The 17500-nt window shown below is 37.3% G+C and overlaps 1 protein-coding gene across 4 annotated transcripts in view; it reads left to right on the forward strand.

The window, feature by feature from the left end:
* Positions 1-8035, forward strand: part of LMO4 (LIM domain only 4) — a 19258-nt gene extending 11223 nt beyond the window's left edge. For 2 of the 4 annotated variants that reach the window (XM_004378711.2, XM_004378712.2), the window contains exons 4-5: positions 338-493; positions 5140-8035. In XM_004378711.2, coding sequence (XP_004378768.1) covers positions 338-493; positions 5140-5148 — 165 coding nt within the window. In that variant the 3' untranslated portion in view covers positions 5149-8035. The other 2 variants (XM_023733355.1, XM_023733357.1) reach the window with 1 other exon arrangement.
* Positions 8036-17500: the final 9465 nt, after the last annotated feature.

The raw sequence follows: 17500 nt of genomic DNA on the forward strand, positions 1-17500 counted from the left end.
CCTAAATATGAACTCTGCCTTCTCATGCCACAGACACTAAAAAGAGAATCCATTAAAATTGTAGTGTGGCGGTGATTAGTACGCACTACACACAGACCACACTCCCTGCACACTGCATAGGTACACCGATGTTTGCCTCTTTTCCCCTTTATTCTGGACCCAATTTATTCCATTTTGGCTTAAACTATTTTTCCAGAATAATGTGAAAGGAATCAAAAAGCTAAAACCTAAGTGGCTCTAAACTTGACAGGTACCTGCTTAAAAACAGTTCATAAACTTATGACAAAAAAGGACTTAATTCGTACTTGTTTTCAGTGGCTTTGCTTTTCCTTTTCAGTGTTTTACATGCTCCACCTGCCGGAATCGCCTGGTCCCGGGAGATCGGTTTCACTACATCAATGGCAGTTTATTTTGTGAACATGATAGACCTACAGCTCTCATCAATGGCCATTTGAATTCACTTCAGAGCAATCCACTACTGCCAGACCAGAAGGTGAATACCCAGCAATTACTAATAAGCTTTATTAGAACAAGTTGGAGGGTTCAACCTCTTTTAACCTACCAAGGGAGTATTCCTGGGTTGTTGTATTTTTGCATGCCCTTTTAAAAGAAGTATAGACTATTCCTATAGAGGGTTCAGCAACAGAGTAGTTGATTAAATTATGAATCATCTATAGTTAAAAAAAAATCTTGATGTGGTTATATCTGTAGTTTCATTGATGTTCAGTGTAGGCTTATCTTGTGCAAAGTCAGACTTCCATATAACCAGTTGTTTATCCTGTTTGACAATTTTGAAATTCAGAAACACAATGTGATAGGTTATTGTGGGAAGAAAATTAGAACATTCAGGGTAGGAAAAGGGAATAAACATCTTTGTCATGAAAGAATGATCTCTGCATAAGTAATAGGAACCTGGACACTTGACATCCAAGCCCCATTTATGGTGCATTTAATTTTGGAATAGCAGTTTAACAAAACATTCTAATTCCAGAGTAAGGCATTTTTGTTGATTGGTAGCCCTATAAAATTTGAATAAGTTACGACTTTTAAAACAAAGTTCTTACTCTTGCTTACTAGTTTTTGCCACTGATAGCGCCATTAAATATTATGTATCTCAGTTCTTGCTCCACAACTTGAAAGTTCTTGGATCAGAGTTAGAAATGAGGAAATTATACAAATCATGTAGTGTTAGAAGGCACTTCAGAGGGAAAATTGGTGATCAACAGTTGTCCAGCACCCGCAGTACTGGGTAGTTTTAGATCTATTCTAATCTCCTTAATAAGTTCTATAGCTATGCAAGTGAGTGCATTTTTGATAACTGCTGTGCCTAATTTGTAACAATTACTGTCAACCTTCAGTTAAGAGACTGTTCATTCCACACTGGCCCAGAAAAGAGTGAAATGTATGACTCGTGCGCATAATTTTATTCACATCATATTTCATACTGATTATGTATTGACGACATTGATTCATTTACTCTTTACAGCGCCACTTGCATGGATATTAAATCTTATTGACCACAGATGAATTTTAATTTCAGATTGGTGATAGATTTTTCCATCAGCTCTGATAGTATGTTTGACTTTTTCATCATTAACCCAGGCAATCACACAGCACTGAGTTATTGCATTGAAACAAAAAGTGCACACTTCACTTGGTAATTCTTTATGGATTTACAATAGGAACTTCATTAATGTCTGTTGTAAGGATCTCAAAAAAACAACATTTATCTGCAAATAGGAATTTTGCAGGCCTCAAAAGTCTCAGAAAAAAATATTAGGTTGCCTTGTCTTCTGTAATGCATTTTCTTAATGCCGTGTGGGGGGAAATGACAAATACTTGAAAATTTTTAACCATTTAAAATTATACTGCCGTATTTTAATGCTTATATTTGTTGTTTTCCCTTAAGTTTATGGGTTAATCTTAAACATATTTTCTGTTTCTTTATTAAGTAAATGTCAATTCATCAAAATATTTGCACTTTTATTTATTTAATTTACGTAGATGGGGAGCTACAAATAATACAATTTTTAAGTATAAAAGTCTAATTATTTGTTGCAAATTAACCACTTAACATTGTTGAGCATTTCAAGTTTCTTTAAGGAGTACCAATACATGTAAATACTTACAGATTTTTATCGCTTGAATTGTAATACAGTGAATCTACAGGGCAGAGTTGAGAACAATGAATGGGTAGCATAAATATTCTGAGATACCCATTTCAAAATAGAGGTAAGGCCATTTGTGGTTATACTTGGTAGCAAAAAGTTAAATGTGCTGGGAATAAAATGGTTGATTTCTTGCCCACCCTTCCCTCTAATATAAAAGCTTAGTTTTTTTTCCCAAGTTAAATCTTAAGTTTGTTGCTGGTTTTATACTATTTCTTTCCCTGATTTAGCAAAGTATTAACAATTCTCACCAACATAACATTGTGAGAATTGAAGGCCATAGAGACAAAATGGAAGATGGAGCCAGATTGTGAAGCACTGGACATAAGCAATAGTGATGTTAGTTAGGGATGAAGTGCAAAGGACAGCCAAGAAATATGAGCAAGATCTCAGGCCCATCTTACTGAATACAAGATGATGTAGATTTACAGGCATTAGGGAGGGAAACTGCAGCAAAATCTGTCTTACATGTTCACAGGATTATGTACATGGTGCCTTTTTTTGTACATATCTTTTGTTTTTCAGAATGGGAGCGGTAGAGTTCATTCTGGAACATAAAATATATTTTAGGCAATGCATAAGAACCTACTAATGTATATTTTCTTAATGTTAGAGGCCAAAAAGAGACAGGTGGCTTTGGAAAATTAATAGCTCTTAAAAGGCATGAGGAAATATAACTTAAGGATATGTTCTTGTCAGACATTGGTGAGAAGCTGCGTTTTGGGGGTGATGTTAATTAAGAACATTTCCCTGTTGGCATAAAATGTCTCACATTTTTGCCCTTGGTGCTCAGCGCACCATGAACACAGTCAATTCACAAGGTAGTTTTTGTAAATAAAGGTTTTGGGCAAGCTGAACGTGGTCCAGAGAGATATTAATGAGAGGGCAAGGGGGAAGAGTTACTGAAAACACACTTCTGGTGGAACATAAACTGCTTTTTGGATCTGGAGAATGCTTTAAAATTATTTTCCCAAAAACCCTGTGGCGTTTCTTTTCTGGAGGAGATGCAGTGGGGAGAAATGACAAATAGCTCCATTTTATTATTTTCTTCTTTCTTGTTCTCCATATTTTTGGTAGGGAAAATTGGACAGTTATTTTGACCGTTTTCCTTCTGCGCACAGAACCGATTACATTTCTAGTGTGTGATGCATAATAACATATACCCAAGCATCCTCTCACCTAAAAGTAATGAGTTGGTTATTTGTACGTCCCTTCCTTAAAGGCAGCTAATTGTATGGAAAGTAATAGGCCCTTGTCATCTAGTCCCTTTAAACTTTTATCCTGCCGAAATGTGTTCCCAGCGTTTGGGGTGTGTAGTTGTTGTTCTGCATCATTTAGCTTTTGTATATTCAGAGGAAGATAACTAAGCTTTTAAATTACATAGTCTCTTGACTGAAATCTCAGACCACCGGTGTTCAAGGACCTACAAAATTTTATAGCCTGTATCATTTAAAGGAAGCCTGGCTAGCCTCAGGAGAACACTGCCTTCTCCAGAGCTATGTAAATACAATCAGAAATTGTGGCCACATTTTTTTTGTAGATTTTTGCCTGCTGTGGAATTCTTTCTTCCACTCAAAAGTCTAAAGGTACCCTCTAGAATTATCTGTGCTTCTCAGTAAAATAAGAGATTAGACGCCTTTAGTTGGAGGAAAATTTAGCAAGGGTACTAGTTTACATAGCACTCTGCAGTTCCCCCGTAGTTACATAATTGGTGTTGTGTGTGTCCATCGGAGAGGACATTTGATGCTCATTTATTAAATATGCTCACTGGCTGCTACCACATCTTTGTTCTGGACAGACAAATTACCTTTCTCACACTGAGCTTCCACTCTGGGGAATTAAGCCTCCACCACTTTAATTAGCTTGGAAATGGGGGGTTGCAGTTCCTAATAGACTTCAGGCTTTTAGTAAGTTAGGGAAAGGGTGAAAAGAGAACTTTCTGGGAAGCTCAAAATGTCATTTAAAAACCATAAAAACCTAATACATATATGATTTCATTTTAGTAACTGAAAACAGATTGTATTTGAAGACTCTGTGGATTTTCATTTCTAACTTAGACATTAAAGTTAGACTTCCATTGAACTCTGTGCTCTTTAATTGATACATCATCAACACATTACATGTGTTTGATTCATATAATTACCACATATTTGTGTAACATTAAGTGACATCAAAAACCCGTTGCTGTCGAGTCAGTTCTAACGCATAGGGACCCTATAGGACAGAGTAGAACTGCCCGATCTCATAGGCAGGTAGGAAATGTTAAGTGAAAAATTACATCTGATAATCAGAAAAATAATATCTGAGTTATTTGCACATACGATTTTTTATAGATAAATACCTATAGATAAACACCGAGGTGAGTAGATATCTCGTGCAAATATCAGAAGTCATTCATACTAATGATAACTGCCAGTATTTTTTGAGCATTTAGTATGTGTCAGGCGCTGTTGAAAGTATTCCATGTGTATTATTGTAATCATCATAACAGCCTTATTATCCCAACTTTAAAGATGAGGAAACTGAGGTACAAGGCAGTTTGAGTAACTTGCCAAAGGTCACACAATTGAATGTGTTAACCTAAAACTTCTGTTGGGAGGGTCTTGGTTATGAATGTGCTCTTTCAAAAAGTCCAAGATATCACTATTAGGCAAGACCTTATAATTCATTCCTTTTGGAAAGAAACTTACTGGTAACAGTCAAGCAATTCGTTGTAGAACTTTATACTAGAAACTTTCTGAAAGTCCATTTATTGTCTCATTTTCCGTGCTAGTAAAACTGCAGAAAATGTTATGCTTAGTTCTTCACTGCCGGAGTAAGTAGCGTAGAAAGCCTCCATCAAGTTACAGTTGGAAGGTAATCTAATAAAAGAAGATTAGTGAATGTAGAGAAGACAAAAGCAGTCATGTTTGAGTTTAATATTTCTCAAATTTAGCATTTTAGCTAAGATGCCCATTTTTATTTCTTGCAGGTCTGCTAAAAGGTCAGAGTAATGCAGAATGCGTGCCTTCATCTCAGATTTTGTTCATCACAGGTGGATCCCATGTGTCTTCAGTAGACAAGTCACCTTTGTAGCTAGCACCAGTGCCAGCTCCATGCCATTGCACCTTCTTTAGTCTTGACTGCCCTTCCTGCATTTATTGGTGTATTAAAATGACTGAATATGAACATTAAGGACTCCATGAACCTGGGCTAATGGGAGACTGTAGAGAAAATGAAAAAAGATCCACCGGAGGACATATTGGGGGCGGGGGAGGGAACTTGGGGGGAGGGAAATGACTAATGAAGCTAATTAAAAGAAGCATTCAGATCTGCTTTCTACCCTCATTAACAATTAGCAGGGCACTGGCCAGAGTTTGTACCCTGTGTTTTACCTTAACAACATTCTATTTGCTCTTTGTATATTTAAGTGTTGTAAGGAAATGTGTTTCAATCAAAACTGAACATGAGATAAAGGAAAGAGATGTGGCTTTTGTGATGCTCTATCACAGACACTTTTATTGTATCTCTGTAAAATACAATGTATGTATGCATGTAAGTGTTTTTGTCCTAATGTTGCTACTCCCATGGCAAAGAAAAAGGAAAAAAGAACAAAAAAAAGAAAAGAAAAAATAATTGGGAAAAAAAATCAGGCTCATAGCAGCTACTGTGTAGAAATTTCCCCCTACTTCTAATTTGCTGAATGAAGAAAAAAATCTTTTATTTGTGATATTTTCAGAGACATTTGCTCTAGTATGGTGTATTTAAATAATAAAAACTTAAAAGAAAAAATATTCAATGGAGTTTGGGTTTAAACACTGCTTTTTCTTTTCTGTATTTTGGAAAAAAATCATTTTTGTTCCGGTAACAAGCTCACTTTAAATTGTAGGGGTGAAAAGGAGGTGGTGTGTATACTTATTTAGCTTTGGGCCAATAATCTTCAAATTACTTAAAACCCCATTGCTGGCAAGGCAATTCCAACTCATAGCGATCTGATACAACAGAGAAGAACCGCCCCACAGGGTTTCCAAGGCTGTAAACCTTTACAGAAGCAGACTGCCACATCTTTCTCCCACAGAGTGGCTGGTGGGTTCAAACCCCCAGCCTTTCAGTTTGCAGCCAGGTGCTTTAACTACTGTGCCACCAAGGTTTCTTTCAAATTACTTAACCATGTCATTTTTGGCAGAGGTACAAAACACTGTTTCTAACAAAGCCCATTTTGTAGTTCAGAATATACTGTTAACACTTCATTATGTTTTTCCTAAATCACGGTGAATTTGTTGATACGTAAATACTTTGATTCTTTGGCCGTTTTGTTTACTCTTTTTCTCAATAGGAAAGCTTTGTTTATTGATGACAAGCATGTTGTAGAATATGGCATAACATCTTGTTCTGCTATCAAGTTTATAGTTTTTGAAGGAAATAGCATTTCTGAACCGTCCCTGTATGTATTTTGAAGTTCCTTTAGCTGTTAGGGACCCAGAACTCATTCATGGTGATCTTGGATGGGAGAAGAAGCCATTTCCTAGTGAGTTGTTAGATGCGGATGGTCTGCTGTGTGATTTGTTTATTTTGTTTTGCTTTTGTACTCCTCTCCTGACTCTGCCTTTCCATATGTTTGGAGGGAGGATTCAGATTTCACGTAACAGTATTCTTGAACTATATAATTTTAGGCAGCACAGTATCCACAGCAGGGCTTACACAGGAAAGAACGTGTAAGGACTGAGTGGGCCCATGGCTGATGCCAAAATGAGGAAAACCCACATGGTCTGCAGGTGGGGGTTCCCTGCTAGGCTTATTCTATGTGAGTCAATTTCAACTACAATTTTTATCACAGGTTAATAAAACCAGGTGTGTTATGATGCTACTTCTAATTTTCTCTTTAAAAACAGCGTTTATTTTACTTCATCTTGTTTCGGAAAAGATCCTGATCTAGGCCATATAGGGAGGTCTAACTCTGCACATCTCAACTAACAGCCTCCCTTTGAGATCTTCTTGCTTGCTGCTGCTTCCAAAGATTCCTGGCCAGGAGGAAAAATCACTTGTGTAAACTGTAAGCCTCCTATAAGCCTCCTTAGGAGAACTTCAAGGCAGAGAGTTAAGGTGAATTGTTTTGCAGAGCTTTAGAAAAAGAAAATGCAAGAAAAATAATAAGGTGAACAAAATCAAAATCACACAACATAATAAGTGTTTAAGAGTTAGATCCTTGGGGGAATTTCTAGGAACTACGTAGTTCTGTATTTTTTTTTTTTCTTTAAGATACTTTTTAAAAGAACTTGGACTCTTTTAGGTGGTATAGGGGAAGTATGTTAATAAGACTGCCAGCATCTTCTATAGTCTTTCTAGCATAAGTATTCATTGCCTATATAGTGCGGAAATTCAAAGGACATGGTTAATAACTTCTAGTAAGTAATATAGTGTGGCATTTACTGATGTGGAGGGCTAAGGTCATTAAAGACTTTAAATGAACTATTATATGGCTAGTTCCTTAAGCACTGCTGCGTATTTAATAACGAGCTTCTAAAAGCATTTCTTAAGTTGCAGACCTGAAAGATTACAAATGTCACTCATGTTAGTATAATCCACATGCAAGTGATGAAGTCTTCTCTTTGATGTGCTAAATTGGAGAAGGACTAATGGAGCTATGAATATACAATAGAACATATTTAAGTAGTAGTCTTGCTTTAGGTAAAACACTTTCTTGAAACCAGAGGCATTTAAACAATAAAACCCTGCTCTAATGGGGATGCTCTGTGTGGATAGAAAGCTACTAAAAACACTCAGGTTTATTCTGATGTGAACAGTGATTGTGTGCAGTTTTTCCCCCAACCCCAATATTGCTTAGGAAAAAAAAAAACACAACCATGAGCTTATTCAGCTTTCATCCATTGTATTTGTGGTGCTATTAGTGAAATGTACGCCATTCCTTGGAAAGGACTTGATTTAACATGAACCACGTCATAGAGCAAGATGGCCCCAGTCCCTACAAGCAAGTGCAATTAAAAATAAAAGCAAATGTCACTGAGCCCTGCTCAACTCCTGTTAAAAAAATCATGTTTATAATACATATAAATGCCTCAATCATGCAAATTGTCACTCTTGCTAATGAAACAATTTTGTAAAAAGATCGTTGTCTAAAAGGGTTTAATGTTTTTTACCTATCCAACTGTCTAGTTAGATTTATACATTCCACAAGCCAGGGCAGCTCGAAGCCTTTCCTAACCAAATCCTTTGCCACAAGAAACCATTTCCATTTCTTCATGATTTATTAGGAAGCAGTTTAACATGGACTGTAGTGTCTTATAAAATACAAAACGAGAAAACTGTCACACCAAAATGAAGCCTGTGAAATTATCCTCTTAATAGTAACTGTATTTAAATTCTTTCTTTTGCCCGTATTGACACTGATATTTGAAACAACTAATCATCTAAAATGAAGCTCTTAAATTAAATGGCTTTAAATGTCAATATAGTAAGATTCTAATGTGCAGTACTATTTATATAAAATATTTTTTAGGGCTAATAACAAAACACAGTGAATCCAACAGCTGTATATTGAGTCTAGTGCAGAGTTTCCACATAGCCTAAATAATTGCATTAAATTGAGAAAAGGCCTTTCGTTTTCCAAAAGACTCCTTCCTTCACTATGGAACTGTATCCCGGGTGCTTGTGCACCTCAGCTCAGTTTAAGAGGCCTTTGGAAACAGACCATTTATAAGTTGATATAACTTGTCGCTTTGTTACTAAGACTCGCCTATTGTCAGTCCAGCCAAGTCACAGAAATGCTTATTGCAGTTAAATAGCAATTTGTTTCCATGAAACTGCAATTAAAGTATTAGTGAGCAGCCATTTTAGATTGGCAATGCTCTGAATGCATGTTAAACAGCCAGCAACTCCCACTCGCAGGGTCTGAGATCTGACTAGCAGCAAAGTGTAACACATTCACCTATGTTGGACATCTAGTTAAAAGGCATTTGAAACCTCAGCGCAGCCCTCTGATCCCATTCTGAACGTGCTGAGAACAACGACAAGTCAGGGCTGATTTTTGGAAGATGAACTTGCAACTTACCTCAAGTGAATAGTATTTTCAGTGGTACAAGAAGTGCTTTATGCTAGTAGATCTGTGCATGTTTCCTAGAGGGAATGTTTTCAAGTTCAGATAGATTCTGCTGAGAATGGACTGCAACTCCGAGGCCTCAAGCCAATAATGTACTACAGGTCCTGACACGTTACAGCTGTGTAAACAGGGCCATTCTGTCTCCTAAATCACAACTAATAAAGGATAGGACGAAAATCAATTGATTCTGTTATAAGTTCTTTGAATGACGCCAGAAAGTTGTTTAATGACTCTCTGTTAAGATGGACATGCCTGAGCTGAGCCCCCAAAATACCTATTTTAATTATCTCTCTCTCAGAAACAGGGCAGGACAGCCTTTCCTGGGTATTAGCATCACCACCACCAGATCTAAACGGGCCACGGAAGGGATCTGAGCTGAGTTCTTCCTGCAGATCTGAAGTTCAGGATTTGTTGAGTGAGAAAGGCAAAGTGCAAAGGTTTTACTGAAAATGTGAAACATTGATGTAAGATCCTGAGAGAGGAACGGATTTCAGAGGTGGTGTTTTAAAATGCAATTAGCACTGAATTCTAACCAGCTGGGAAACAATCATTAGCTCTCAAGAACAGGAGGCATCTCACCTTCTTCCTTCGGCCTAGAAAGTTCCCCCTACCTTGAATCAAAAGGTTTGTGTCCTCAACGTTTTCAAGAACAACTTTCATATACAGTGCGTCTATTTGTTCTTCACCAAGGTTATTTGAGCTGTGTGTGTGTGTGTCTGTGTATATATAATTTTTTTTTCCCAGTAAGGGGAAAACACTGAAGAATTTCGTCCTAAATTAATCTTTGATTTTCAGTGAATTGAATGTTCTTAAGAAATATAAAGAGACAAATCCGAGAACAATTTACAAATAAAGATTAATTATGAAAACTGGAAAAGAAATGGATTCCTTGGGCTGCAGTTGTATAACTGTATTTAAATAAGGTTTGGTAGGGATGGATGTATCTTAAATTCTGCATATTCCTCTAAGACCTCTGATTCAATATCTGTCATCAGTTATAGGACTTAGACTTTACATAAACCTAATATCTTTAATAACTTTATCTTGGGGTTGTATAATGCTTTGTAAAGGTATTTAGACTATGTTGTTGTTAGGTGCTGTGGAGTCAGTTCCGATTTATACTTCAGCATTTACAATCTGCACATACTTACATATGCTCTCTCAGGCCTCACAAGAATCCTGTTAATTAGTAGTAGTATCTCAGTTTTACAGACAAGGTAACTAAAGTTCAGTGAGGTGCCTATAATGTTTTAGTGAAATAATTTTTTAAAATAACAAAATTAATGCAAAAAAGTCCATGAGGAATAAAAAGTCACAATTTTAAACAGGGGCAGGATTGTTAGACTACAACAATGATATACTTTATGCTATGAGCTATAACTAGTTCTTTTCCCTTAAAAAATTAAAGCATTGCATTTTATCTTTATCCAGCTTGGAATGCCAACGAATTTAGAATGCCAGCATATTTCAGCCCTTCTCTAAAAGAAATTTCTTTAGAATTTCAAAAAATCTCAACTACTTCACAATGAATAACTAAATGTAATTGATAACAACTCTGCCAAGTTGTTGCTAAGGAAAAAAGAGCAAGACTTTAGTAATCATATTCATCCAGAAAGCAAAACTGATAAATATATCCCACACAAAGTAGTAAATGGTGTGTTTAAAATGTTTGAATTAACTGTGGCTTGAGTCTGCAGATATTATTTGTGGCAAATGAAAGGATAATGAGTTAGACTACAGAAAATAATTTTGAAGATAGAAGTAATGCATACATAGACACACAATAATTTTCTTAGAAAAATTTTACATGTTCTAGCCTGACATGAAAAACATATACCATGAAAGAACTAATATTCATATTTGTTGTTTTAAGATGGGAGAGCTCTGAAGTATTCAAATGGAACAGATTATACCTTTAATTACATCGAAACATGATTCTGAGATGATTTTTAAAATTTTGTTGGCTGTACTTCCTATTTTGCCATTAATTGCTAGAGTCCAAAAAGATACCAAAATTTGTAAATAAATTACTGTAACACACCGTTAAATCCAAGCTACTTTTATTACAAAGTTAATAATAGTTAAGGGAAAAATTCCTACTCCAATTTAATAAACTATTCTCTGATATTGATATAAAGGTTAAGCAAAAAGACTTCTTTTTCGCATGGATTCTTGACTGCAGTGGATTATGGTGCAGAAGTATTAGTTCCCATATCCCATCATCTCTGTATGATATTTCATAGTATCTCTTAGCCCAATGGCCCTTTTGCAGACTCTTTTTCTTCTATGTGTTAAGTGAAACTAAAGTTAGCCTATACAGTCATGCGCCACATGAATGTCCATTTGGGCAACGTCCAACTGCATATACATCCATGGTCTTATAATAGAGTTTAGAAATCCCCATCTGAGAATGGGATGTAGTGGACATAACTAGACGTAGTGAACGCAACAGCTTTCCGCAGGCAACACATGTATCTCATGTTTTTTGTATACAAAGCGATTGTGCTGCCAGGCATATAATATATACAGTACATATATAACCTATAATACATATGTCTGGATAGTCATAATAAACGCCTGTGTTACTGGCTTATATATCTACTGTACTTCTATCGTTATTTTAATATGAACTTTCCCTACTTACAAATGAAAAGTTTACCGTATAAGTGTATGTTTCAACTCGTAGGCAGCAGCATTCAATCTCACGTATTGCATGTCTCTTGAGTGTTGTCGTGTTATCTGTGTTTAATTTTCTTTCAAAAATATTACCACGAAGTGCATCATGGCTCCCAAACACAGCAAAACCAGTGCTAGGGATAGCAGCAGAAAGAGGCAAAGGAGGAGTATCAATTTGGAAGTAAAACAAAAGGCATCCCATATAGCTTTGCTGAGTATATAGTTGGTGTTCACACAGTGTGCAAATCACATAACGTCCATTTCACAGAACGTATCGTGGACGTTAAGTGATGCATGACTATATATGTTTTTCCCAGTCTAAGGACTAAGTTATCCTTCTCATTGGATATAGATGGATATACATATGTTCTCCTTAGGTTGTAAGGACCTGGGAAATGTGCATAGAGCAACACACCTGTAGATTCAAAACTGCAGAATATAAGTAGTAAAGAGCAAGATACTGTGTATTTGCTAGGTGTGTATTATGATCTGAGCTCATGATATCAATAGGTTAAGCCTGTTAACAACGCTAAGAGGGAGGCAGGATTTACACCAGGTAGGAGGCTGCTGGACTTGTGAACTCAACCACATGATTATTCTGTTGGTTGTATGACTGGGAGCCAGAATACATCCCAGTTTTTCAGCAAATGCCATCCATACCCAGAGCTGCATAACCAGAACAAGCAGTGGCTTGAATAGTGTTTATCAGTCTTTTTTTTTTTTTTTTTTTGGCAGGGGTAGGAATAGATGTTATTAAATTTACATTAGATAAAATATTTTCTCAAAGTTCTGGGCCATGGGAAAATTTCTCTCCTGAAAACAAGGGGGTAGGGAGAATGGAAGGGACAATTGTCTAAATAAATCGCTGTTCTAGGAACTATTAAGGGGCTGGGGCTTCTCATCGCAAATCTGGAAAGTATAAGGCTCCCTAAACACCCCACCACACACCCCATTTCAATGGTTTTGGTTGTCTTATTTCATTACTTTCAACAGGACCCTCTGCCCTATCTGTTCAGGGTGCTGTTACTGTGCATCGTGAAAGTCCAGCAGTGCTTTTGCATACTTAAAGCCTGCACGAGGCTGTGACATCAGGAGGTTTCAAACATTAGCTGTGTTGGCAGTTTTTAGAAGTTTGTATGATACAGCATTAGCTGACACTTCACACGGGTGTTAGGTAGAGCTGAGGTGAAATGAAATCACAACAGAAAACATACTGCAATGTTCTTGATGAAGTTTCGGGTACACATGTAGAAAGAAACATCACCTCTAGTTTGTTAAAACTACAACCACTGGAAATGGAATCCTGTCCTCCTTGGAGAGCTGAGTGGAGGGGGGCGGGGCTAGAGTTTTCTGATTTGTTACTGAGTGAGTCAGGGAGATAAACAGGCTTGGTTTTCAAAGGACAGGGCATCCTAAATGGATTTTTGACACTGAAGCTTTTAAGCGAGGTCTTTCTTTGTGCGGATGGGTGTAATTCAGGAAACTCCCATCACCCACCTCATGCTGTAGGCAATTGTTTTTCTACCCTCTTTAAGGAATAAAACGTGTTTTAAAATTCAAAAGAAAATTCTGGCTGGCTTTGGAGCTCTTGAAAGCCAGACAGTCTTTGCTGTGGGCCAAATAAAGGTGTAACTGTAATATTTTTCTCCCTAAGTTGTGTTTTATATTTTTTTAGCTTGGAATTTGATTTCTAACAGGCTCAAAGGAGGATTCTGCCTCTGGAATCCCCTTGTTTTGCATGCAGATGGCATGTTAATGAACTCATTACTGTGCATTTTATCCAGCTCTGGACAGATTTGTGACATTATTTTTCAAAACAAAACGGGGTTAAGCAGTTGGTTGCTTGGGCCTGATGAGAGTGGGAGACTCAGTTAAAAAAAAAAAAAATTTCTCAAAACACTACCAACCTGCTCAGGGTTTCTGCTAGAAGTTCTACAAAACCATCCCTTCCCCCTCTGCTTCCCTCAGAATGGGTACTTTGATTTCCCTGCATTCCTAAACATTTATAGAACTGTGTGCCTTTCAGAAGGTGTGTGGTCTAATTCCATTCTAAAGCTTAGTAATTCTGGACTTTTCTTCTTGATTCCTTGGGTATCTGTGGGCATCGTGGGTATCTACATGACCTGTTTTAGCTTAGGTTTCTGTACCATCTAACGAACCATGGGAAAGACAATACTTAAACTGTTGTCTTTAGGGGAATGTTATGGAAATTAATGATGAAATGTCAAACACAAAACCAAACCCGCTGCCATCGAGTCGATTCTGACTCATTTACCTTTTATTCTGTGCTTTCTGCTTTTTGGGAGGAAGATACCCACACTTCTCTCCACTCCTCCTTACCCCCCCCCCCGTTTTATTTTAAAGCATGTAATAAAGTACATATCGCACTGTAATGTGAAATAAACACCAAACATGGAATCAGGAAACACTTGGAATTTAATTCTAGTCCTGAAGGGAAGTCAAATGGAAACTGATTAAATTTCTCTTTCCAATCAAATACTAGCTATGGACTAATCATTTAAACTCACTTCCTCAGTTTGCCCATCTGTTAAATAGGAGTTCACTAATAACGGCAGCTGTATTTGCCAATGCATTAGATGTATTCATTAGAAAATAAAAGGGCTTTATATTCTGAGGATGGCACTCTTTTGAACTCTAAGTACTGAAACACAGATGTACAGTAACTTCTCCAATTTAAACGTTAATTATAAGGAGTCCCTGGGTGGTACCATTAGTTAATGCACTTGCCTGCTAACTGAAAGGTTCAAAGTTGGAGTCCACCCAGAGGCACCTCAGAAGGAAGTCCTGGCAATCTACTTCTTAAAATTCAGCCATTGAAATCCCTATGGAGCATAGTTGTACTCTGACACAAATGGGGTCACCATGAATTGAAGTTGACCCTATGCACTTTTCATGTTTTTTTTTTTTTTTTTTAAATAAGGTTTTTGAGAATTATCTTAGCCTATCTCTTGCCTGTCTTCTCTAATGGACGGGATTGGTGATGTAGATTAATCCAACACAATAGATAACCCCAAATCATTTATTTTTCGTTTAGTATACATTTTATCTAATTTTGTTGAAGTAACATAATAATACTTTCATTAGGCAAATGTTGCATTAAATTTACAACTCCATAAACTCAGACCAGATGGTGGTAGAAGGTAGCCGAGGAAAGAAATTAACAATTATTAGTCAATTATTTGTGCCAGACATTTTTGTCATGTTATCTTGTGTTATCCCCAACATAAAACTTTGAGGAAGATGTTATTACTCCTACCTTTGCAGCTGAGGTAGCACAGACTCAGTGAGGTTAAATAACTTGCCCAAGGTCACACAGCGAGAGTTATTTGAACCAGGGCTTTGAACCCCAGTTCAACCCCCTGCTGATAATTTGCATTTCTACCAAGTTCCCAAGAAGTTATGCAAATTTTCAGTAGGGTTTGAACCAGAATGTACCAGTTCAAAGCCCTGACTTGAACACAGGTTTTAAATCTGACCTCAGAGCCTTATCAACAAGTTCCCATAGCCTCCTGTAGGGGAAACCTGTTGCCTTCAAGTCAATGCCAACTCATAGTGAACCTACAGGACAGAGTAGAACTGCCCCATAGGGTTTTCAAGCAGCGGTTGGTGGATTCGAACTGCCAACCTTTTGAGAAAGCATATTGAAATTAAAGCTTTACCACAGATAATCCCCTGGTTGGTTAATCTACCATCAGATAATAAATTGACGCTATACATTTAAAACCATAGCAAAATTGTGAATATTAAATAGGTCTGATTGAGTTTGGGAAGCGACGCTGATCCAGGTATCACTGTTTATATATGAAAATAGATGCAGTGCCCTCTTGACTATACACTTTCCTTCAAAGGGATAAACCAAAGAAAAAAAACAAACAAACCTGTTGCCATCAAATTGATTATGACTCATGGTGACCCCATGTGTTACAGAGTAGAACAGCTCCATAGGGTTTTCTTGGCTGTTATCTTCATGGAAGTAGGTCTCCAGGCCTTTCTTTCATGGCACCGCTAGACGAGTTTGAGCCACCAACCTTTAGGTTAGTAGTCAAGTGATTTATTTCCAGTTGTACATTTTGTGGCTATCTGGGGACGGAGAAGAAGTCATCATTTGTTGTTTGTATGGTAATTCAATCTGAGCTAACAATTATTGAGCTAAGCATTTGGCATGAAATAATTTGTTTAATTCTCATAAGAAACCTATAAAGTCAGTATTATGAATCCATTTTACACATGTGAAAACCAAACTTAGAAAGAAAGGTTAGGTGACTTGCCCCATATGTTTCGTACATGATATAGCTGGCACTTGAACCCAGATTTGTCTGAAATAGGCTATGTGTCAAATAAACCAAAAAGCCATTCGCTGATGAGTTGATTCCAGCTCCTGGTGGACCCATGTGTTGTCGAGTAGAACTGCACATAGGGTTTTCAATGGCTGTGACCTTTCAGAAGTACATCGCCAGGCCTTTCTTCCAAGGTGCCTCTGGGTGAATTTGAACTGCCAACTGTTTGTGCCACCCAGGGACTCCATGTGCCAGGTACTGTATGTACCTCATTAACTTTTGTTAACTCCATCAAAGAAGGTGTCATTATTGCCATTTTTCAGATGAGGAAACAGAGGTTCTAAGAGTTTTGCTGAGGGCACGTGGATGTGCCTGCCTATAAGGCCTGTGTGTGACTCAGAATCGAGTTACTTCTCTGCAACTCTGTTGAATCTCTGTTGTTCATGTGTGGAATAAACTGGGGGGAAGTACCTAAAAACTTGGACAGTTTGTGCCTTTAATCTTAGAGGTCTTTAGGAGCACTTTTTTTTTTTCCATCACCATCTAGAGATTTATCAAATCTCATTAGCTACTGTTAAAATAATGTGAGCAGAGCTCTTGGTTGGTTAGCATATTTTTTCTTTACATTTTCTAAAAATGGCCCCAATTGTGAGTCACTATCATTTATCAAAGGAGGCTCACTATATCTGTAGCATTTCTTTATTTTATTTTTTCCATTTTCTATGAGACAAACCTTTGGCTGGGACATATTTTAATTCCATTTGACCCACTTTACTCCATGTTGCTTTGGACAAGTACAAGTCTCTTCTGAATTTGCTTATGGGGTTTGCAGGGAGGCAAGCTGAAGAGCGTGGACATTTGCAAACTGCATCTTCAAGTCTTACTTAAACTCAGGAGGCAGATTTTAGGATAGAAATCTGGATTCTGATATAGAATATTCAAAAACAAAACAAAACAAAAAAACGTTGCTGTCGAGTCGATTCCGACTCATAGCAACGCTACAAGACAGAGTAGAACTGCCCCATAGGGTTTCCAAGGAGCAGTTGTAGATTTGAACTGCCAACCTTTTGGTTAGCAGCCAAACTCTTAACCACTGTGCCACCAGGGCTCCAGTATAGTGCACTTTAACATATGGGTTCAAGGCGGGTTCAACATTACATAATTTGTTAGATCTTTCTCTGAGTCTAGTGCTGCTTCCTCTGTGAAGCCTTCCTGGATTTCCCAAGTACATTCAGGAAGGCAAGAATGTGTCTCATTTATTT

This window comes from Trichechus manatus, unplaced genomic scaffold (genome assembly GCF_000243295.1).
Source record: "Trichechus manatus latirostris isolate Lorelei unplaced genomic scaffold, TriManLat1.0 scaffold00058, whole genome shotgun sequence".
Classification (NCBI taxonomy): Eukaryota; Metazoa; Chordata; class Mammalia; order Sirenia; family Trichechidae; genus Trichechus; species Trichechus manatus.